General features: G+C 21.6%; 1 protein-coding gene across 7 annotated transcripts in view; it reads left to right on the top strand.

The window, feature by feature from the left end:
- Positions 1-25,701, top strand: part of LOC122508120 (synaptosomal-associated protein 25) — a 58,929-nt gene that overhangs the window by 30,854 nt on the left and 2,374 nt on the right. For 5 of the 7 annotated variants that reach the window (XM_043621246.1, XM_043621247.1, XM_043621249.1 and 2 more), the window contains 3 exons: positions 13,584-13,632; positions 19,535-19,652; positions 22,784-23,057. In XM_043621246.1, the coding sequence (XP_043477181.1) occupies positions 13,584-13,632; positions 19,535-19,652; positions 22,784-23,057 (441 nt within the window). Of the gene's footprint in view, positions 1-5,836; positions 5,886-13,583; positions 13,633-15,370; positions 15,420-19,534; positions 19,653-22,783; positions 23,058-25,701 lie in introns of all 7 variants that reach the window. The other 2 variants (XM_043621248.1, XM_043621252.1) reach the window with 2 other exon arrangements.

Raw genomic sequence — 25,701 nt, forward strand, 5'->3', positions numbered from 1 at the left:
AAAAATTAAGAAAAAAAAACTTTATTAGTTTAAAAAAATAATCGTTTCTCTGAAGAAAATTGTAAAAAAGGATTAAAGAATTTTTTTTCCGAATAAAAATTCTCGGAGTTTTTAAAAAATATAAAAAATTTTACCAGATAATAAGAAAGAAAGGAAAAAAATTACTTCTTTGTATTTACCATATTTCTTGGTGTAAATTATTTTCTTTGAACAATATAATGACTCGTGACTTAACGTTGATTATGTGTCTAAAATAATGATTGAATAGATGACGTAACTTAATTTTTTTTCTTTCTCTCTCTCTCTCTTTCTCACTCTACACGAAAGTAATGCAAGAAGAATTTCTATTAAGAAAATATTTTCTCATAACTTATGATTCTTCGTATTTGAAAATGTGAAATAATAAAAAATTATTTTTCCATTTTTCTCTGAATAAGAAAATCTACAATCGAGGTGTGTCTATAGTCTTGTATTTTTTTAATCGATTCACTTTTCTTACCGCGTTTTATATTTTATTGAAAGAATTTAATCCGTAAACTATTTTGTATTTATTTTTTATACTTATGAATTTGTCACTCTAGTGAAGTTTCTGGTATTTTTGGAAATTGATTTTTCATGACTCTACGCGTGATTCATTTGTGAAATATTTTTGTCTAATCTTAATTTTTTTCTTGATCCATTTTTACTTTGATATTTATTTTTCGAATTCGAATAGAATTTTAATTTTTCTTTTTTTAATATTTAGGAGGAAAATTAATTTTTAATTTACGAGAGAAATTATTTTTTATTTACAAGAAGAATTATTTTTTTACAAAAAGAATGATTTTTTTACAAAAAGAATAATTTTTTACAAAAAGAATTATTTTTTATTTGCAAAAAGAATTATTTTTTATTTACAAGAAGAATTATTTTCTATTCTAAAAAGAAAGATTTTTTAAAAATAATATTAATCGTGAATTTTTCTCATGATTTTATTTTTCTAATTTTGCATTTTTTTTCGTTTTGACAAAAAAAATTTGGTGAATTAATTGTTTTTCTTTTGTTGTAGGTGTATAGAAGATTTATTTGATTTTTGGAAAATTATGGTATGGAAAATTCTTTTGGGAAAAAGAGCCTTGAAATTAAAATTGGTGAACATCGTCACGTCTCAGATGAATTTCATGTCCTCTGTTTCTTTTTTGCAAGAACATATTTCAAATCTTCTCAATATGACTCGAAGTTATTTATAAATATTAAATAGAAGAGAGAAATCGAAATTCTGCACTCAACTCATTCACTCACTCACTCATTCTCACTCGTCTTGGACTGATATCACCAGCATCACCTTCCTAAAAAATATTATCCAACGATAATTTTTTTTTTTTTTCAAAAAAAGAAAAAAAAAATGCCAGAACAATTACACTTCTGGACAGGTACACACCGTCACTCTCGTAACAAGAAGCAAAAAAATTCCGAGAGGCTCAAATTTTTTTCAACTTTTTTCTATTTTAATATTTTATTGAACAAAAATATTTTTATACTTCTAATTATTATTGATTGAGAATATTTTTATATTTCTAATTATTATTAATTGAAAATATTTTTACAATTTCTAATTATTATTAATTAAAAATATTTTTGTTTCTAAATATTATTGATTAAAAATATTTTTGTTTTTAATTATTATTAATTAAAAATACTTTTATATTGCGTCCTTATAGAGGCAAAAATTGTATTTTTAATTATTATTGATTAAAAAATATTTTTGTTTTTAATTATTATTAATTAAAAATATTTCTATATTCTTAATTATTGTTAATTATTGTTAATTAACGGAATTATGAATATTTCAACAAGTATTCGTTGCAAAAAATAAAAAAAAATTAAGGTGTGAGAAAAGGGCGATGAACGAGATGAATTTTCGTATCAATAATTTGCCGAAGCGTGGGAAGAGAATTAAAAAAAAAAAAAGTTCAAGTATTTACAACTATTTATTCAAGTCTCATTAAACAAACGTGCAATTAAACTTGTGCGATTTTATTTATTTTTACCATTTTCGGACTTTTTTCATTATAAAGTTTAATGAGACTTTTTTTTCGTTATGTTCCATTCAAGGCTCACTAGATTTTCTAGCCTTTTGAGTTGAAATGTTTCTTTTCCTTTTTTTCTCTCTCTATATTTTATAGACGTAAAAATCTAATCTAAATTAGTTTTCGAAAAAAAATAAATTAGTTTTTTCAATTTTTGTCAATGAAATAATTTTTTCAGTATTTTTTTCAGTATTAAATAAAAATAAATTAAATGAATTAAATAAAAATGAATTAAATAAATTAAATTAAATATTTGTCGAATGATTTTTAATTCGTTTCTGTAATTTTTTTCTTATTGTTTAAACTTAATTTATTTTCTTTATTCAATAATAATTTATTCTCCGCAATTATTGATACGAAATTTCTTCGTTTTCTATACAAAAATGTAAGAGAAAAAAATTAATTTATGAATTATAAAAAAAAAATTTGAGCAAGTTCGGTTAATGGAAAATAAAATTGCGAGAGTGACGAGACCGACGATCCTTCAGGTTCTCTATATTATAATTGTTAGAAACGAATACTTCAAACGTCAGCAAAAGAGGAAGCACACGAACTGCTTTCCTTAATTACAAAAAAAAGAATTAATATACACACAGAAAAAAAAAAATAAAGGGAAGAAAATGTTGAAAAAAAAAAAAAAAAATAAGAAAGTGTGCGTATGTTGCAAAGTAATTACAGTCACGCGGAGATACGTGCGCAAATTATAAGTCATTATTCAAAATCATTATTGTTCCTCGACGCCTTTATTTCCTGTAATGAACAAAAATATTAAAATATCGATCAACGATTTTTGTTGGGAAAAAAATGACGCTTTTCTTTTCTCGTCTATTATTTGTTTTGAAAAATTTTTTTTTTCCTATTCTTTATTAACTTTCCATCAAAATTTGGAAATTAGTTGCTACTGAAAAATTAATTTTTTCTTCGGTTGCTTTTTCATTTTTTTTTTTCTCTAAATTCTGTAATTCATCATTTTGCAAATAAAAAATGTGGCACAGAAAATGAAACAAAAATTGGTGAAAAATAATTTTTAGTTTATGAGGAAATTTAATAGAAAATAGAAAACGCAACAAAAATTGAGGAAAAATAATTTTTAGAATAAATTTACGAGAAAATATAAAAAGCAGGGCTCGAACTAGAATTTTTCAAAAGTAATAAAATTCTTCGCAGAAATTCAATTATGATCAAAAAATTTTTTTTAAATTCTTGTCAAAACTTTTCAATTATTTTTAGAAATAAATAAATTCTTCTCCGAAATTCAATTATTTGCAAAAATTTTAATAAAATTCTTGTCAAAATTTAATTATTTTCAATGTCTTCTATTTCAATAAATTTTCACAAAAGAATTCGATTATTTAAAAAGAAATTTTAATAAAATTCGTCTCAAGAATTTAATTATTTTCAAAAGCAATATAATTCTTCGTAGAAATTCAATTATGTTCCAAATATTTACAAAATTACATTTATCTTTATAAATAATAAATTTTTTCTAAGAAATTCAATTATTTTCAAAAATTTCAATAAAATTCTTTACATAATTTCAATTATTTTTAATACAATTTTCATTAAATTTCTCGAAAAATGAAATTATTCTTAACATTTTTTTAAAAATTTGTCAAGAGAATTCAATTATTTAAAAATTATTGATAAAATTTTTTATGAAAATTTAATTTTAAGAAACATTCAAATATTCAATAAAATATTTATTGTTGTATTTAAATAATTTGCGAATTAGTAAAATTTTCTAATAAAAATTGATTTAAAACGTAATTTTAGTTAATATTTTAGATAATAATTGAATATTAAAAGCATTAGAGCGTCAATTTTTAGAAATAATTGAATTTTGAAAAGGTTTCAAATTAAAATCTTTGAAAATTGGAATTTTTCATTTTTTTAACTGACAATTTTGTAGAATTAATTTCTTATTAATTATTTCAAGTTTTTATTTTCTAATGTACTTAAAATTGAAAAATTTATGAATAATAAATGAAATTTCGTAAAATTGAATTTTGTAAATAAATAGATTTGAAAATTCTCAAAAAACTTTTTCAAAAATTATTAAAGATAATTTATTTATTTATAGAAGAATTTTAGTTAAAAAGTGTAGAAAATAATAATTGAATTGAAATGATGAAAATTATTTTTATAAATAATTATAATAATATTTATTATTTATTTATTTATAAATAATATTCTTCTCCAAAATTTAATTATTTTCAAAAATTTTAATAAAAAATTCTTTTCAAAATTTCAATTATTTTTAACACAATTTTAATCAAATTTCTCCGAAAATGTAATTATACTTAAAAATTTTATTAAAATTCGTCAAAAAAAAATTCAATTATTTAAAAATTTATTGATACAATTCTTTAGGAAAATTTAATTTTAAGAAACAATTGGTTATTTAATAAATTATTTATTTTTGTATTTAAATAATAATTTAATTCTCGTAGAAATTTCTAATAAAAATTGATTTCAAAATATGAATTTCAGTTAAAATTTTAGATAATAAATACCTATTAAAAACATTATAACGTAAATTTTTGGAAATAATTGAATTTTGAAAAGGTTTCAAATTAAAATTTTTGAAAATCTGAATTTTTCATACTTTTAACTAATAATTCTGTAGAATTTTTTTTCTTTTGATAAAGTTTAATTGAATTTCTCTTGAAATTATTTGAAATTTTTTTATTTTCCTCTATATATTTAATTGAATTGTAAACAAATATTTTTGAAAATTCTTAAAGAACTTTTTCAAAAATTATTCAATGTAATTGATTTGAAGAAGAATTTTAGTTAAAAAAATTCTTGACAATAATAATTGAATTAATAATGATTTCATCACTTATTGGTCATTATTATAAAACATGAAGAACTTTAATTTATGGTTTTAAGTAAATTTTTTTAATTTTTAAATTCTTTCACTGGTTCGAGCCCTGAAAAAGCAACAAAAATTGGTGAAAAAATAATTTTTAGTTTATGAGGGAATTTAATTGAAAATAGTAAAAGCAACAAAAATTGGTGAAAAAAATAATTTTCAGTTTTTGAGGAAATTTAATAGAAAATAGAAAGAAGCAACAAAAATTAGTAAAAAATAATTTTTAGTTTATGAGGGAATTTCATAGAAAATAGAAAAAGCAACAAAAATTGGTGAAAAATAATTTTTAGTTTATGAGCAAATTTAATAAGAAAATAGAAAAAGCAACAAAAATTGTTGAAAAATAATTTTTAGTTTATGATGAAATTTAATAAGAAAATAGAAAAAGCAACAAAAATTGTTGAAAAATAATTTTTAGTTTTTGAGGGAATTTACTAGAAAATAGAAAAATCAACAAAAATTGATAAAAAAAAATAATTTTTAGTTTATGAGGAAATTTAATAGAAAATAGAAAAAACAACAAAAATTGATGAAAAATAATTTTTAGTTTATGAGCAAATTTAATAAGAAAATAGAAAAAGCAACAAAAATTGTTGAAAAATAATTTTTAGTTTATGATGAAATTTAATAAGAAAATAGAAAAAGCAACAAAAATTGTTGAAAAATAATTTTGAGAATAAAATAATTTACGAGGACACGTGTGAAAGTAAATTGAGGAAATCGTGTGCTTCCTCTAAATGCAAAAAAAAAATTTTTCAAAAGCATCACGCATCGTTTACTCTTTTATACTATACGCATAAATACTAATTACCTACTAATATTACTAAATACTATATACGAACTCTTTAACACTGGTGGTGGTTGTTTGTGTTGTGCTGCCTCATTTCTGTAGAGCAAGGAGGCCGGCATCCGTACTCTGGTCGCACTCGATGACCAGGGAGGTGAGTCTATTGCTCTTTTACAAAAAAAAAAAAAAAAAAAAATCCAAAAATCCCCCACCGCACTTTAATTCAGATGGAAAAAAATCGGCCTTAAAAAAATATCCCCTTTTTAATCCCTTTTTTTCAGAAACAAGAATTGACACTTTTAGGCACACACTAATAGAAAAGAAAAAAAAACTTTGACGAAATAATTTTATAGGAAAAAAGGAAATTATTCTCGAAATTGAGAATTAAAAATCCGTAAAATTTAATATTTTGTTTAAACCGATATTTTTGAAACCAACGATTTAAGAAATTTTGTGTTCCTCCCTTTCTTTTTTTTTTTTTTTAATTTTCTACCCTGAGGTATAAGAAACGTTCGCTCTTGAAATGTAGTTTTTGTTTTTATTTTTTTAATTTTAATTTAATTAATAAAAATAATATTGATAATTGTCCACGTTCTTGCTTTCGTTGGTTGGTAAGGTGTTGGTTGACAATCGTACGAGAATCAAAAATCTAATTTTGTTTTTAATATCAAGAAGAAGAAATTTAGCATTATCCTTAATATTTTGAAAATTTTTCGAAACGAAAATACAGAAATAATAAATAATAATAAATATTTGTAAACAAAAAACGAAAAATAAAAGTTAGGTTCAAAAACTGTTTGCAAAAATAATTTCAAAAATTGATTTATTTTGTTAAAAAAAATATCGAAATAAATAATGATCTATAATAACCACTTGAAAGTTTAATATTAATAATTTTGTGAAAATAACAAGTAGTCTAAAAATTAATTGAAACTTAATGCAATAATAATGATAAAAAAAATATCGTTTGAATAAAAAAAAAAAAAAAATGCTTGATTGCTGTTATAGAATCTCAATTTAATGCTGGAAAATGTAATTCAAAATTAATTTATGGAAAATTAGTTGGTCACAACTTGAAGAAACTCGAGTTTCTCAATGAAGTTGAGGGAACTCCTGCGATAAATTTGCTTAATTAAAGGGCCAATCATGATAGGCTTTAGTCTCTTCCCAAGGGGTTACAGTTCCTCAAAGTACACTTCACCCAACATTAACTGGATGAGAAATATCCGAAACTTATAACAAAAAGAATCAGAAATAAAAATATAAAAACTCGAAAAAAAAAGAAAAAAAAAACCAGAAAAAAAATTATTTCTGACAAAGAAAGGATGACAAACATTCAGCGCATTTGACACTTGACAAGAAATAAAAATTGATTTTTAGTGACAATTTTAGTTTCTATTTAGGATTTTTTGGTTTCAACTTTCAACTTTCTTTATCTTCCTCTTATTCTTTCACTGTTTTTGATTTTTTTTTTTTTTTTTTTTTTTTTGAAGCATAATTGTGAGGAGAATTTTGGCGAAAATTATTTTTTTTATGAATAGAGCCGGTTAGTGATGCTGTACTATTACTGCTACTATATTGTACAACAACTTTTAAAAATTAATACTATTATTGCTATACTAATTTTGCCACTACAGGTACTATGACTATTTTTCTGATACTATTTCTAATTTAAATACTTTACTGTTATTACTACTTTTTCTTTTTTTCCTTCTATTACTATCTACCAGGAATAAAAGCAAAAACAGCCTTCGCACTCATCTACTAAAAACTACTATTTACTACTTTTTTTACGTTATGCTACTATTTGGGCACTATTTTTAGATTTCAGCCACTAAAAGCTACTATTTCTGTTTTTTTTTTTTTTTTTTTTTTTTTTTTTTTTTGAGAATTTCTAATACTTTAAATTTTCTAATATTAGAAACCAAAAAACTATTCTCAAAAATTATAATCAAATTCTTTAAAACGATTCAATTATTTTCAAAAAATATTCGAAATTCAATTATTTTCAATATTTAGTATTTTTATAAAATTTCGCAAAAGAATTCAATTATTTAAAAAAAAAATTGATAAAATTCATTCAAAATTGAATTATTTAGCAAAATTTTTATACAATTCTTTACAAAACTTCAATTACTTTCACTAATAATAACATTTTTCATGGAAATTCAATTAAAATTTTTTTTTTTTTTATAAAATTCTAAGGAAGAATTCAATTATTTTCATAAATAATAAAACTCATCGAAGAATTCCAATTATTTTTAATACTATTCTCAATTAATTAATCGAAAAATTCAATTATTTTCACAATTAAAGTTTTCCACGAGAATTCAATTATTTAAAATAAAATTTCCATTAATATTTATATTATATTTCGAAAAAATTAATTATTAAAAACAATGTTTATGAAATTTTTATGAAGAATTCAATTATTTTCAAAAATAATAAAATTTTTCACAAAACTTCAATTCTTTTTAAACATTTTAATAAAATCTTTCGCAACTTAATTCAATTATTTTCATAAATAATAAAATTCATCGCATGATTTCAATTATTTTTAATACAAATTTTAAAGGAATTACTCAAAAAAATCAAATTATTCTTAAAAAATTAATTTCAATTCCTAAAAAAAACAATTATTTACAGAAATATTAAAATTTAACAGAAATTCAATTATTTTGAGGCATTTTTATAAAATTCTTTGCGAAATTCAATTATTTTCATAAATAACAATATTTATCACAAGAATTCAATTATTTTTGAAAGAGTAATAAATTTCTTCATGGAAATTCAATTATTTAAAAAAATACTAATAAAATCTTTCACAATAATTCAATTATTTTCATAAATAATGAAATTCATCGCGCAGGATTTCAATTATTTTCAATACAATTTTACAGGAATTCAATTATTTACAAAAATATTAGAGTTTTTCACAGGAATTCAATTATTTTGAGGCATTTTAATAATATTCTTTGCAAAATTAAATTATTTTCATAAATAACAATATTCTTCATAAGAATTAAATTATTTTTAAAAGTAATCAATTTCTTCTTGGAAATTCAATTATTTTAAAAAAATACTAATAAAATCGTTCGCAAGAATTCAATTATTGCCTAAAATTTTAATTCAATTCTTTGTAAAATTTAATTTTTTTCTCTATAAAATTTTTGCAATTTAATGATTTTCAATGTCAACTATTTTCATAAAATTTCTAAGCAGAATTCAATTATTGAAAACATTTTTTGTAAAAATCTTCGTAAGAATTCAATTCTTTTCATGAATAATAAAAATTTCTCAGGAATTCAATTATTTAAATCAGAATTTGCATAAAATTAGTCGAAGGAAATCAATTATTTAACAATCTTTATAAAATTTGTTTGAGATAATTCAATTATTCTTTTCTATTGGATTTTAATAAAATTCTTCCTAAGAATTCTATTATTTCGAAAAATAACAAAATTATTCTGGAAAATTCAATTATTTTGAGTTATTTTAATAAATTTTTTTTACAAAATTCAATTATTTTCATAAATAACAATATTCATCGCAAGAATTCAATTACTTTTTAAAAGTAATAAAATTTTTCTTGCGGAAATTTAATTACTTTTTAAATATTCTAATAAAGTCGTTGCAAGAATTCAATTGTTATTTTCATAAATAATAAAATGCTTTTTAGGAATGCAATTATTTTCAAGAAAATTTAATAAAATGCCGCACAGACATTCAATTATTCTCAAAAATTCTAATAGAATTATTTGTAAAATTTAATTATTTGTAAAAAATTTTCGCATTGCAATGATTTTCAATGTCAACTATATTTTAATAAAATTTCCAAACAGAAATCAATTATTTAAAAAATTTGTTGTAAAAATCTTCGTAAGAATTCAATTATTTTCATGAATATTAAAAATTTCTCAGGAATTCAATTATTTAATTTCGAATTTTCATAAAATTAGTCGAAGGAATTCAATTATTTAAAAATTTTTATTAAATTCTTCCCAAGAATTAAATTATTTTTATAAATATTTAAATTTTTTCATGAATAATAAAATTCGTTGCAGGAATTCAATTTATTAGCAGGATAAGAAAGAAGTAAATATTTTTTGATGAAAATTAGGAAAAAGTCGGGAAAATAAAATATAGAATGGAATTTTTGTCAGTTTTGTTGAAGTTTTCAAAAACGAGTTGTTTTTTGTCGTCAAGTTTAATTTTTCGATATCTACTTTTTTACTTTTCTTTTTTTAGTTTGAAAAAGCTACTTTTTGCTACTTTTCTCAAATTAATTATCGAGTGCGAAGTCTGCAAAAGATATTTTTGTTCCCAAAACAATCTAAAGAATCAAATCGAAAAATTCTGCAAGTTACAGATTTTTGAACCTATAGTTTTGCTTCTAATTTTGGATTTTGAAACAAAAAGGCGAAAAACAGGAGTTTGTTTGTAAAATCACACAAATCGAAATTACATCCAAATTTGCCACTTGTTCTGGAAAACGAATTGAAATTATATTTTGTTTCTGAATCGGAATTATTTTTCATTTTGATTTTCAAGTTTCCCAGAAAGGAATCTGTAGATGGGTTTTTAATTTAATTTTTCAATTGAAATTAAATTAAAAATTTTAAATATCTAAACCAAAACTATTGCTAATTATAGTTGTTGGATATTAAGAGTAGGTACAGAATCAAAAATTAAGACTACTCTGTTTATGAAATTATGAATATAAATATTATAAATATTATATTATAAATTAAAACTTGTTTTTGCTTCCGATATTTTTGAGTTCAATTGCAAATAGTTGAACGAAATAAATAGGAAATAAATAGGAACATGGTTACAGAGAACATGGTCCCTGATTACTAATATACTAGTACTACAATTAATTTTACTAATGCTGCGCTGCTACAACTATTACTACTATCCCTACTTTAGTACTACTACTACTAATAATTTTTCTACTACTACTATTACTACTACTATGATTATCACTATTATGATTATCACTATATTATTACTAAAAAAACTATTACTACTAAACTAAATAATGTAATAAAAATATTACTAAATTACTGCTACCGCTACTGCTACGCTCAACTACAGATAAAAAAATATACCGTACTAATCTATTTTTTTTTTTCTTAAATTTTTTTTTTATTATTGTTAATCAGTTAACACTCACAGAAGCTTGTCAAAGATCTCTGTCTCTTTCTTTCTGTGTTTGTCTTTGTTCCTATAACCGATTTCGTCCTTTTCCATAATAAAATGAATACCTGGTCAAACTAATTTTGAAATATTTTTAATAATATTTCTGTCAAAAAATTATTCATTAGATGAAGCTGATTAACAAATTATTTTTTTTCTTAAGTACCATTCTTTAAATTGTTCTATTTATTGACAGCTTTTAAGAATTGGAAAAATAAATTCGAAAATTTCTTTATTTAATTTTTAATTTATTCAGATATTTATTGTATTTTTATTTTTTATTCAATCCTTTTATTCAGACCAGATCTTTTATTCAAGGTCTGGTCCTGTCTACTTCTGCAAATAATGGAGCCTGAAAATAATATTAAAAAATAAAAATTTAATCTTTGAATAATCTTTTTATTATTTGTATGTAAATGACGATAATTATGAAATTAGAAAAAATAAGACAGTGTAAGAAAAATTATAAGGAATAAAAATTTGTATCGTAAAGATAAATTCTGAATAAAATGAGTCTAGGAGAAGCGGCCCCCCACCAGGGAGTAGAAGGTTAAAGAGTGGGGGGACGCTTCTTTTAATGTCCGCTAACTTTTAATTTACGATTAAATTTATCGTAATACAATTATTGTGTAAATTAAATTTATTATAAATTAACTTATTTCTTATTTTGCCTCTATAGAAAATAAAAATATTCCACTAATACTGAAATATTAAAAAATAATTGTTCTTTCATTTTTCTTTTTTATTTTGCACTTCTTTTCTTTTTCTTTCTTTTCTTCTGTTATAATCTAAAATATAATTTATTAATATTGAAAATTGAAACATTCTTAAAAGCTGTCTTTAAATTTATACATGAAATATCAAGTTTTTAAATTTAAAAAAAAAAAAAAAAAAATGCGTGTTTGTGCGCGTGCACATTCTTTTCCATAATTAATTTTACTGAAAAATATCTTTTACTTTTTCTCCTTGAGAAAATTTTTATATGTGAAACTGGCAAAGTTTACATACATTTCTTTTATGCCTCCACTTACTTTTTTCTTTAATTTTATTACAACCGTTTCTCAAATAAAAAAAATTACATTTGTGATTTAAGTGTTGTATGACAATTTAATTTATCCAACTTAATGAAAAGAAATTTAATCTTTATTACTAATTAGAATTTTTTTTTTTTTTTTTTTTATTTATTAATAAAATTAATAGTATAGAATTAATAAAATTAAAAAGAATAGATTTAAATTAATAAATAATTAAGAAAATAAGTTACAAAAGCCCCTGATCAGATAGACATTAAATTTGTAATTTATAATATTCTATTATCTTCGAATTCTTATTAACTTTCTTTTTGTATTTTCAGGGTTAGAATGAATATTTTTCAATATGGTCTTTAAATTATTTTTCTGTGTGTGTATGCAAATTAAAAAAAAAATTATTTATTGGTGGAGGGTGCGATTAATTAATAAAAATAAATGTTTATCATCGTGCGCGCTCGCAGACACGTTTACATCTTAAATAAAAAGCTTCTAGCTGTGCTGCTTTTTTAATTATATATTATAGCGATTAATTCGTTTCATATTTTTTTTGCGACGTATTTGTTATAGCAGTAGCTGTCTGTACCATGTAATTAATAATTAATTGTTAGATATCATTTTTCGTTACACTAGTTCTCAATTTATATTCTATTCATTAGATATCATTATTTTTAAAATCATATTTATTTTCAAATTATATATTTTTATTTTTATTTATTTATATTTATTTATATTTTCTTTTATTTTTTAGCTCCTTTACATGGCCAGACATAGTTTTTTTTTAAATTTCTAATTTGTTTTTTTTTTAGAAAAAAAATTTATCACTCGTTAAATTTCTTTTTTCGGCAATAAAAATTTTCTTTCTATTTTTAATCCCTATTTTTTTAAATAAACAATTAAAAACTAGTTAAAATTTTGAACTAAAAAAAAAAATTATTAGAAATTAGATTTATTTGAAAAAGCGAATTTTTAAAGTTATAATCAATTTTTTATGGAAATTTTTCGAGTTTATATTGAGCAACAACTTGTCGGATTTTCTCATTAAGAAGTTCTGTAAATTCTCTCACGGAAAGTTTATTCAAATTAAACAGCGAGTGGTAATTTGTTTGTAAGAAGCTTTTTGTTTATTTTGCTTCTGCCAAGATTCATCACTTTATCATGGACCCTCTTTATTATTTTACACCGTTCGTTTCGCCTCAAGTTTATAATTTTCTTTTCTTAATGAAATAATAATTATATTACAATTTTTAATTATTAATCTTCTTAATGAATTTATAATAATTATATATACTCTGCAAAATAATTTACTTTCGGTAATGAAAATAATTTAAATCCACTTTTTGCGTCAAGTTAAAACTAATTATAATTATATTTATTATATATTATAGTTGTAATTGTTATAATTTAATAATTATCAACTTTTTTTTTTTTTTTTTAATGATTATATTCTTGTGATTATTAAAATTAAAATTATTATTTCACAATTAGTACTTCATTTAAAGGAAAATTTGAAATTTCGTGGTCGAAACGTTCGGTACATTTTTCTTCTTCTTTTTGTCCGAATTTTTCCGCAGTTTTTTGCATCACTGAATGATTTTTCATTTCCGTTTCGTGGGCCAATTTAGAGCGAGGAAACCGGAGCGAACGTACTGACGATGTTAGACCACCAAGGCGGTAAGCAAGAAATTTTTGTGAAAAAGCAAAAAAAAAAAAAAAATTAACTGCAAATTGAATTAAAATTAAATGTGGCTATTATTTTTTGATCGCGGCTGCTGCTATTATTATCTTCTCTTGTCCAACAAAAAAAAATCGTGTTTAAATGTGCGAATTCATTTCTTTACATCATCTCTCTGTCTCTAATCTTGACGCTAATTTTATTAATAAATACTTTCTTCTATTTCTTAATTATTAACTTTTGTAATATTATATTTATACTAATTATTCTAATCATTTGTTTACTGTTGCTTATTTCGCTCGGTGTCTCTCTTCGTCGCTCTCGGCATTTTAATATTTCTTGCCGTCAAAAGTTCCAAAGAGACAATAAAAAAAATATATAAAATTTACGAATTTAGATATGTTAATGAAAAAAAAGATTTGACTAGACGTTCCCTGATTGATTCATTCTTTGTTTAATCTAAAAAGTATTTTTTTTTCTTTTTTTTAATACCTTTTTATTTTATTGTTTTGTAATGTTATTTAATTTATTGAATTCCGAAATTTTGGTATTTGAACGATTTGAAAAAATGTCCCCTTCTAATCGAATCTTTTTTTCAACACAATCTTCGTTTGCACCTGGATTGGTTTCAATTTGATTTGTGAAGAATTCAAAACTTTGGTTTGGATTTTAATGTAATATGATAAATTGTTTTTAATATGATAGTAATTTTTGTTTTTCTATACAGATTGTAGTTAAATTCCGGTGAAAACCGAGGTGAAAACGCAGAGATTGAATTATATTTGTCTATTAATAGCAATTTAAAAAATTCTTTTTCTTTTTAATATTTATGTAGTTGGGAACTCTCGTAAAAGGTTTCTTTTTTTTATCATTGTTATCATTTTATATTTATATTATATATAAAATTTACGAGAAGGTCCCCACTTTAGTGATTACATCGATTTACATCAACGACTAACCATTTTAAATCCTCTCATCCCTCCGGAGGAGTAATTTATTACCAGGGCTATTATATGCTACGTACAAAACGACGCTAGATGAATATTTTAACTCTTTCGTTCCCAGACTCCTGTTGTTGTAATATAAATTGAAATTTCTTTTTTTCTAAATTAAACTATTTATCATTTTTCCAGAATTCTCTCGCTTCCAGTTCATCAATATTCTCGTACATAAATATGACGATAAAACAAGTTACAAGTGCAATGAAAATCGGAAAGAAAAATTTCTGATTTTATATCATCAAGAGTGTAAAAACAAGTATTATTTATTATTAGTAGAAGAAAAATTTAAAAATAAGGCTCTTTGGCCTAACGTAAAATTCGAAGGGTGGAAAAAGATCAATTCTTTTTAACACCGTTCCCTTGGACTTATCAAATTGACGCCAAAAATTTGGTTTAATTTTGGTATCAATTCGTTGATACGAAAAAAATTTGAAACTCTTAACACTTTGAAGTAAACAGTGGATTTCAATTTTTGATATCATTTTCTTAAATATATTTTTTACTGAGAGTCTCATATCCGATTCTTTTATAATTAGAATTAAAAAAAAACTAGCATCAGAAGAGGGGTACTCTTTTTTTCATTATAATAAAAGCAAAGAATTCTGGAATAAAATTAAATTTTGCCATAAAAGAATAATTTTGTAATCCGGGAACGATGAGTTTGTTGTTGTTTTTTTTTCTTTGGCTCTGTGGTTATCTGATGTTAACGTCTCTGATTGGTCGGTTGCCTGTTTAGAGCCACGAGGTCGGGATGAAAAGTCTCGTTATGCTGGACGAACAAGGCGGTAAGCCATCTCACCTAGCTAGTTTAAAATAATTATTGTCAATTACTAAAAAAAAAGAAAAAAAATATTTTAGAAAAAAAAAAAATAAATAAACGATAATCATTAAATTGTCCAACACAAGCAGCTCGAGCGAGCTCGTACGAAAAAAAAACCCACCTCGCCGACACATACGTACACACACGTTGAACACAAAAGCAAGTACGTAAGTTCAAGTTCAAGTTGGTCCCGAGGCCAATGAAAAACTGAATCTATGTCGGGGGACACCGATCGGAGCTCTTCTTACTCTATTTGTTAATGTACGTACGGAACAAAAATCCTAAAAACCCCGCTTTTTTTAACTGACCATCGATACTAATTATCAATTACTAATTACTAATTACTAATTTTTGTTACTAATTATTAAATATCAGTTACTAATCATTCTCACTGACACCTTAATAGCCAAAGCCAAAATAATCTTTAACCCTCTGCAAAAAAAAAGAATGAGCCTCACACGCGTGGTCCAAGTTCTTTTGCGATAAAAATTAATTTAAAAATTATCCATTTATGGTCCACAATGGACTGTGGAGAAATGTAGTAAAAAAAAGCTTTGAATATTTAATAAATAATTTTTTAATAATTTTAATAAATATAAAGTCATTTTATGATAAAATTTGTTTGTTAAAAAATATTAATTTTTGTACAGAGATTTTTTTCTTGAAGAAGAACTTATTGTTTCTCATAATAGTAAAATTTGCTTATAAACCTTTTGAGAGGTTTTTTTATGCTTTAATAAAAAAAAATTTAATTGTAAGAAACTAATTCTATGAATTGGTTATTTTTTAACCAGATTATTATTTGTAATATCTTGCAAAAGGAATAATTAAAAATAGTTTCGATTTGTTTATTTTATCTTAAGATAATTTCCCTAGATGCGATTTTTAAAAACTACTACTTAAAAAAAATTCCTAAAAGAATTCAATTGTTTAAAAAGAAATTTTAATAAAATTCGTCTCAAGAATTTAATTATTTTCAAAAGTAATATAATTCAATTATCACAGAAATTCAATAATGTTCCAAATATTAACAAAAATTATCGTCAAAATTTCAATTATTTTTATAAATAATAAAAATTTTTCTCTGAAATTCAAATTATTTTCAAAAATTTTAATAAAATTCTTGGCAGAATTTCAATTATTTTTAATACAATTATTTTCATTAAATTTCTCGAAAAATGAAATATTATTCTTAAAAATTTTATTAAAATTTGTTGATAAGATTTTTTATGAAAATTCAATTTTAAAAAACATTCAAATATTTAACAAAATATTTATTTTTATATATTGAAATAATTGAATTCTCGTAAAATTTTCTAATAAATATTGATTTAAAAATTATTTTCATGTTAAAATTTTAGATTATAATTGAATATTGAAAGCATTATAGCGTGGATTTTTAGAAATAATTGAATTTTCAAAAGGTTTCAAGTTAAAATCTTTGAAAATCTAAATTTTTCATATTTTTAACTAACAATTCTGTGGAATTAATTTTTTTTAAAAAAGTTTAATAGAATTTTTTTAATTATATGAAGTTTTTAATTTTTTATATATTTAATTGAAGAATGTCAGAATAATCGAAATTTTGTAAAATAAAATTTTTAAACAAAAGAATTTGAAAATTCTCAAAGAACTTTTTCAAAAATTATAAAAAAAAATTGACTTAAAAAAGAATTTTAGTTATTTATTTTTATCTTGAAAAATCAGGGAATTTAAAAAGAGCAAAAGTGTGACAACCTTGATTTTCTTACTAACGGACAATATTTTTTTGGTAGTCCACATTCTATCGAGACAGGAATCTAGGAAAATTATTCTCGATTTTATTATAGTTTATCAATTATTTTAAAATATAGTAGTAATTTTATTTCTCTACTTTCAAAATTTAATTTATTTTTTAAATTCTATTCTATTGCAAATTAAAGAAAAAAAAAAAAAAAAATTAGAAACATATTTATTTAAATATTCAAAATGGTAAATTGTAAATATTTCAGAAATAATAAATGTTGTTATTGTGCAGTAAATAATTTGTTTCCTCTCTATTATTTTTCTCTATTTACTAAAAATAAATTTAAAAAAAAAATATTCGCAAAACTTTGACCACGCCGGTCTAATATTTCAGTATTCGTCACCTTTCATCTTGTATATAGATAAATTACCCGCAATTTTCTACTAAAACAGAAATAAAATGCATTCTTGTTTACGTAACAATATAAATATATCAGAAACACAATCGTACTTCGTGCAAAAAACGAGAAACCATAACTTTTTTTTTTGCTGTTCAATTATGTCATTTGTAAATTGTGTCTAAATCATGAAACTTTTTCCCCCTCTGTTTCTTTCTTTCTTACTCTCTCTTTCTTTCAGTCTACGACAAAATTGTATCATGTTTCTTGATCAATGTGTTAAATAAAAAAAAAACTTTTTTTAAATATTTTTTTTTTGATGGAAAAAAGTGTTATATTTGTTTGAGTGTTTCGGTGTGGATGTTCAGCATGATTGTGTGTGTACTTTTACTTTTTTTTTTAAATGTTGCACGTATGTGTTTTGTGGGTGAATGTTCTGAGAAGTTTCAAGGTAATCATTAGGATAATTGCTCCAGTCGTTGGCATCCTTGTAATAATAAGAAATACCAAAAAAATTAGGATGTTTAGCGTATAATAATTGAATTCTTCAAATTTTTTTTTTTTTTTTCTAAAATCGAGTATGTAACTCAGTATTTCTTGTTAATTAAAGGCAAACAAAAAGGGTGTCAAACACTGGGTCAGTTACCCTAGATTGTTTAGAGAAACTTTTAGAGAAAAAATAATAAGGCAATTAAAGAATAAAAAGAATAGAAAAAAAATTAATAAAAAAAAAATTATTAAAAAAAATAAAATAAAAATAATAAAAAAAATAAAAGAAAATTTAATTTAAAAAATAATGAATTAAATATAAGGAATTACAAAAAAGGAAAAATTACTGAAATTTGCAAAATTGTTGAGTTAAACAAAATAAAAAATATAGTAATTGTAAATTAAAAAAAAAATTGTAAAACAAATTTGCCTTTAGTAAAAAATTTTATTCTAAAAAAATGAATATCTTTTTTCTTCTCATAACATAATTGATGCAGATGTGTATTTTTGTGCTTCTAAATATTTTCCTTTTGTTCAAATTGTTCTTATTTTTTTCTTCTATTTATTCACAATTTTCTGATTTAAATTAGAAAAATTTTTCATCGATGATTTTCTTTAAAAAAAAGAACCATATTATTTTAATTTCAAAAGATTATTATTATTTTTAAATATTTTTTATTTTTTTATTACATTTATTTTTAATTTACTTTTTTATTTTATTTTTTTTTTATTTCTTTTCTTTGTTTTTTTTATTTTATTTTTTTATTTTATTTTACATATTTAATTAAAAAAAACAAATTGTTGCCAATTTTTTTTTAAATTTGACAAATTCGATTTATATTAATAGATTTTTTTCTCCAATTTACTTTAGTTTTCACTGATATTGAGATAAAAAAAAGTATTTTATAGAGTAGAAGTAAAAAATAAAAATAATTGAATGACTGTGCGAATGAAAGAAATTTCCCCTTTTTATTGAAACAAAATTGATTTTTCAATTTCTTTAATAAAATAAAAAAGGTCTGGTTTCTGGTACTTTGCACGAATTGTATTCGATTAGCAAAAGGTCATTTGAATCTGAAGCAAGAAATTTTTTTTTCAAAAAAAAAGAAACGATAACGAAATATACTTAAACAATTTTTTTCAGAAAATTTTTTTAAAACACTTTTTGGTGTCTATAATTTTTTTTTGTTAAAAAATGACCTTTTGCAACAAAACAAAAAGAAACTGTTTAAAAAAAACCAGCCTTTAATTGTTCGAAATCTAAAGTTGTAAAAAAAAAATTTAACGATTTGAAAACTATTGGACTTGTATTTGTTGGATGTTGATCTTCTTTGCCTCTTGTTGATGTTTCTGTTTCGAGTATAAGAAAAAAAAAACAGTCTCTTAGTTTTCAGTCGTCAATTTTTATGGAAAAAGAAATGTTGTACTAAAATTTTTCTTTTCTTTCTTTTCCCTTCATGAAAAATAGAACAATTGGATCGAATCGAGGAGGGAATGGACCAGATCAATGCTGATATGCGAGAAGCTGAGAAAAACCTGACGGGAATGGAAAAATGCTGTGGACTTTGTGTACTTCCTTGCAATAAGTAAGAAATATTTTTCATTGTACTTTTTTTTGTTATTATTTTATTTTATTGATTTTTATTATTTCCAAAATATTCTCGCTTTGTCATTAAAAATTTTTAAAACAAATTTTTACAAGAAAAATTGTAAAAGTTTTAATAAAGCATTTAAAAAAAAAAATAGTACGAGTAAGAATCAGAAAATAAATATCTGATTTTATATCGAGAGTGTAAAAAAAGTATTATTTATAATTAGTAGAAGAAAAATTAAAAATGAAAATTATAAAACAAACAAGTTTTATAATAAGTGGAAGAAAAATTAAAAATGTTCGAACAGTTCATTTAAAAAAAAAAATCCAAGAAGAAATGTCAACCTTCACCTTTCTTTATTCAATTGCATCACTCGATAAATTCTCTTTTTCTCTCTTTTTCTCCTTTTTTTAAGTCTAATTATAAAAATAAATAGCGTGAGAATTATAAAGTCAAATATTTATTATTACTGTGCGTGACTTGAGATAAGAGAGAAAGAGAGAGAGAGAGAGAGAGAGAAAAAAAAAGGGAAATATCTTTTTATTGAATTCTCGATTTATTTGTGTTTTTTTTTTTAATGAAAACAATATTACGATGACTTAAAAAAATAGAAGAGGAGTTTCTCTAAAACCATTGAATTGAAATACAACCGGAGATGCTATTCAGTTCTGTTTTATATATTTTATCGTAAAAAAGTATCTCTTGGATTCCTTGTTTCAAGTATAATAATAAAATGCAACTGTAAGCGCATACTTTTATCTTCTATAGAAAGTTTTTATAAATATTTATTTTTTTTGTAATAAATTTACGATTATTGAAAAACGCTCGTCATTTTTTTTTTTTTTTACTTTTGTTGAGTGTTTGCGAAATTTTTTAACGAAGAGAGATATTTTTTTATTAAAGCAAATATTCTAATATTTTTTTTTTACTTTTTTGTGAAAAGAGAATTTTGTTATCTTGAGGAGTTTTATGTAAGGAATTATTTGAAAATTTTATTTTTAGCAAGAAACAATTTTTTTTCTGTTCAAGATCTCTTTTATTCAAAGAAACATTTTTGATTAGGATATTTTTTATTTAATTTTTTATTCAAAGAACAGAACAATTATTTTTATAAATAATAAAATTTCCACAAGAATTCAATTAAAATTCTATTATTTTCCAAAAAATTTCGCAAAAATTAATTATTTAACAAAAATTGTTTACAATTCTTCACAATAATTCAATTATTTTCATAAATAATGAAATTCGTCGAAAAATTTCAATATTATTTTTAATGCTATTTTAAATTAATTGATCGAATAATTCAATTATTTTCGCAAATAAAGTTTTCCTCAAGAATTCAATTATTTAAAATAAAATTTTCATAATATTTATTATATTTCCAAAACATTAATTATTGAAAATAATGTTTATAAAATTCTTATGAAGAATTCAATTATTTTCAAAAATAACAAAATCTTTCACAGAAATTCAATTCTTTTTAAAAATTTTAATAAAATTTTTCGCAATAATTCAATTATTTTCCTAAATAATAAAATTATTCTCAGAAATTCAATTATTTTTGAAAATTTTAATGAAATTCTCTGTAACTTTTCAATTATTTTCATAAATAATAAAATTCATGGAAGAATTTCAATTATTTCTAATACTATTTTAAATCAATTAATCGAAAAATTCAATTATTTTCACAAATAAAGTTTTCTACAAGAATTCAGTTATTTAAAATAAAATTTTCATAATATTTATTATATTTAGAAAAAATCAATTATTTAAAACAATGTTTATAAAATTCTTATAAAAAATTCAATTATTTTCAAAAATGAAAAAAATTTAATTTCAATTCCTCGAAAAAAATCAATTATTTAAAAAAAATGTTTTTTTTTAAATTCTTTGGAAAAACTCAATTATTTACAAAAATATCGAAAATATTCCCGAAAATTCAATTATCTTGAGGCATTTTAATAAAATTCTTTGCAAAATTCAATTTTTAAAAGTAATACATTTTTTCTTAGAAATTCAATTATTTTAAAAAATTCTAATAAAATCGTTCGCAAGAATTCAATTATTTTCATTAATAATAAAATTATTCTCAGGAATTCAATTATTTTGAAATATTTAAATTAGTATTCTTTTAGATTTTAATAAAATTCTTCCCAAGAATTCAATTATTTACGTAAATAATTCTTCGAAAGAATTCAATTATTTTAGGACATTTTTAGAAAATTTGCTAAATTCAATTATTTTCATAAATAACAATACTCATCGTAAGAATAAAATTATTTTTAAAAGTAATAAATTTCATTAAAGAAATTCAAATGATTTGAAAAATTCTAATAAAATTGTTCGCGAGAATTCAATTATTTTCATAAATAATAAAATGCTTTTTAGGAATTCAATTATTGAAATTAAAATTTGCATAAAATTAGTCGAAAGAAATCAATTATTTAAAAATGTTTATAAAATTCTTCGCAAGAAGTAAATTATTTTTATAAATATTTAAATTCTTTCACGAATAATAAAATTCGTTGCAGGAATTCAATTTATTAGTAGAATAAGAAAGAAGTAAATTTTTTTGATGAAAATTAGGAAAAGGCAGGAAAATAAAATATACAATGGAATTTTTGCCAGTTTTGTGAAGTTTTTAAAACGAGTTTTTTTGGTCGTTAAATTTAATTTTTCGATAGCTACTTTTTTACTACTTTTTTTTAGTTTGAAAGCTACTTTTTACTACCATTTTAAAATTAATTATCTAGTACGAAGTCTGAAAGAATATTTTTTATTTAAAGAAACATTTTTGATTAGAATATTTTTTATTTAATTTTTTATACAAAGAATATTTTTTTTATTTAAAAAAACATTTTTGATTAGAATATTTTTTATTTAAAGAAACATTTTTTATTATAATATTTTTATTCAAAGAAACAATTTTGTTTACCATATTTTTTTATTCAGAGAAATATTCTTTTTAAAGAAGAAAAATACTTTTCTGTCAGAATTATCGTTTGATGTGAATTTTTATAGTTAATAAAAAAAATAATGTTGTACTATTTATTTTTTCTTTTTTTGAAAATGATAGAAAATATTTTGACAATGCTTATTTATTTTTTCTTTCTCTTTGAAAATAGGGGTTCCAGCTTCAAAGAAGATGAAGGCACGTGGAAGGGAAATGACGATGGAAAAGTGGTAAACAATCAACCGCAACGAGTGATGGATGAACGTAATGGTGTTGGCCCACAAAGTGGCTATATTGCAAAAATTACTGGAGATGTTCGTGAAACAGAAATGGAGGACAATATGGGTCAGGTGAATACGATGATTGGCAACTTGAGAAATATGGCCATCGATATGGGAAGCGAATTGGAAAACCAAAATCATCAAATCGACAGGATCAATCGCAAGGTGAATTTTTATTCCCCACTGAATAAATTTTATACAGGAAAAGAAGAAAAAAAAGAGAGAATATCATTTTTTTTATTTTTTCTTTCATTTCTTTCAATAATAAATTTTTTATTTTATTTATATTTTTATTATTGTCACCATTTTTCTTTCTGTTTGTTTTTATTTATTTATTTTTATTCGTACAGTCGAAAAATAGTTATTCAATAGTCTTTTCTATTCGCAAAAGATTTATATCTCAATTTTCTCAATTGCTTGTTTACTTAATTCATTTTTTATCCAAGAATTCCTGTTACACGTTTTTTTTTTAATAATCTAGAAAGAAATTTTTCAATTGCACACACAGTTCATAAACATTCGCTGTAAATAATATTCGATCATTCAGAATCTAATTTGTATATTGCTTAAATTTACATAATTGTTCCAGTTTTGAAACGTAGATAAAAGAAAAAAGAAAATTAAATGTAAATATTTTCCCGTTTTGTTAGCGCAAGGAATCTTGGAATTCTAAATTAGAATGCCGAGTTTCGATAATTATAAATATAGTCTAATTTGCATTTTTATTTCCCGCTTAACAAGAATAATTTTTTTATTTTTATTGTTGAATTTTGCAAATTCAAACTTTCACTTTGTTGAGATTTTTTTTTTTCGCGCTTTGTAAAATATTAATTATTTGGTAATATTTAAAATATTTTTTATTTCGTTCTAAGAGTTATGGGTTGTTTTATTTATTTATTTATACAACTAGCAATAATTCGCGCGCTAAAGCGCGCGGCTAACTTTTTACTTCATTTTTTTAAATAAAATTATCAATTTTAAAAATAATAGAATTTAAAAATTTTAAATTCAAATTTTTGTTAAAAACACTAAACTAATTCAATTTTGGAGAAATTGCAAATAATTTATTGCAGAAATTCAATTATTTTCAAAAGTAATAAAATTCTTCTCATAAAATTCAATTATATGTTTAAAATTAAAAAAAAATTCTCGCCAAAATCCCAATTATCTTTGTAAATAACAAAATTTTCCCCCAAAGTTTAATTATTTTCAAAAATGACAATAAAATTCTTGCCCTAATTTCAATTATTTTCAATAAAATTTTCCGAGAAAAATTCAATTATTTAAAAAAAATTTAATAAAATCGTACACAAACATTTAATTATTGTCAAAAATATTAAAAATTCCACAGGAATTCAATTATTTACAATTTTTTTTATAAATTTCTTCGCAATAAATCAATTATTTTCATAAATTTTTAATTATTATAAATTATTATAAAACATAAAGAAATCGATCACTCCGAGTCTTCGACTCGGAGCAATCAATATCTTCATGTTTTATAGCAAAATATTTTTATAAGTTGTTTAATTTCAAAAAGGTTTGAATTTGGAATTTTGGAATGTCTTAATTCCTGTGGAAAAATAATAATAATTAAATATTTATTTAAATATTTAGTTAAAGAAGTTATTGATGTTTTCGAATAATTTTACAATTAAAGAAATTCGTAAAAATGTAACGGAACATTTTTTTTTTTTGAGTAAAATTTTTTCCTTTATTTTCTAAAAATTCAAAAATTTTCATTTTCAATAAAATCGACATTTGAAAGAATTTTAATTCAATAATTGAAAACAATTGAATTTTACAAACAATTTTACATGAAATCGATTTTTTTAAAGAATTTTAATTTAATAAATTAAAAAGAAATTGAATTTTTTAAATAATTTTCCAAAACATTGAGTTTTGAAAGAATTTTAATTTCATAATTGAAAAATAATTGAATTTAATGAATAATTTTCTTAAAAAATCGATTTTTTGAAGAATTTTAATTTAATAGTTGAGAAATAATTGAAATTTTCCAAAATTAATTTTAAAAAGGTTTGAATTTGGAATTTTTGAATGTCTTAATTCCTGTGGAAAAATAATAATAATTAAATATTTATTTAAAAAAGAAATTATTGATGTTTTTGAATAATTTTATGAATTAAAGAAATTCGTAAAAATGTAACGGAACATTTTTTTTTTGAGTAAAATTTTTTCCTTTATTTTCTAAAAATTCAAAAATTTTCATTTTCAATGAAAATTTGTAATTGACAAATAGAATTTATAAACATTTGTTTCGTTTATTTAAAAAAAACTGGATTTTATTAAAACTATTGTAATTAAAAAATTGAAATAATGTAAATAATTATTCCCTTATGAAAATTGAAAATTTTCTACAAAAATATTAAGAAACGGGAATATGTAATGTTTTTTTTTCCCAATATAAAAGAATGAGTTTGTGAACAATATTGTTATTGAGAAATAAAAATTATGCATAAAATGGGTATTTATTTACTATTTCTTAATCATAATTTTTTAACAAATTTTCTATTTTTTATAAATAAACAAGAGAAAAATTTAGAAATTTGTTATAAAAAAGAAATTTGTTATAAAAAAAGCATATAATAAACAAAATGGGTAAATTTTTTATTTGTTAATTATAATTTTTTTTAAATTTTCTAAATTCTAATATTATTTTATTATATGAATCATGAAAAAATACCTGCATATTTTCAATTTGTCAAAACAAATTTTTCTAAAGAAAAAAAACAAAAGAATACACAAAAACTAACTTCAGATGTGGACAGAATGAAAGAATGAATAAGAC

Source organism: Leptopilina heterotoma, unplaced genomic scaffold (genome assembly GCF_015476425.1).
Source record: "Leptopilina heterotoma isolate Lh14 unplaced genomic scaffold, ASM1547642v1 Lhet_52, whole genome shotgun sequence".
Taxonomy (NCBI): Eukaryota; Metazoa; Arthropoda; class Insecta; order Hymenoptera; family Figitidae; genus Leptopilina; species Leptopilina heterotoma.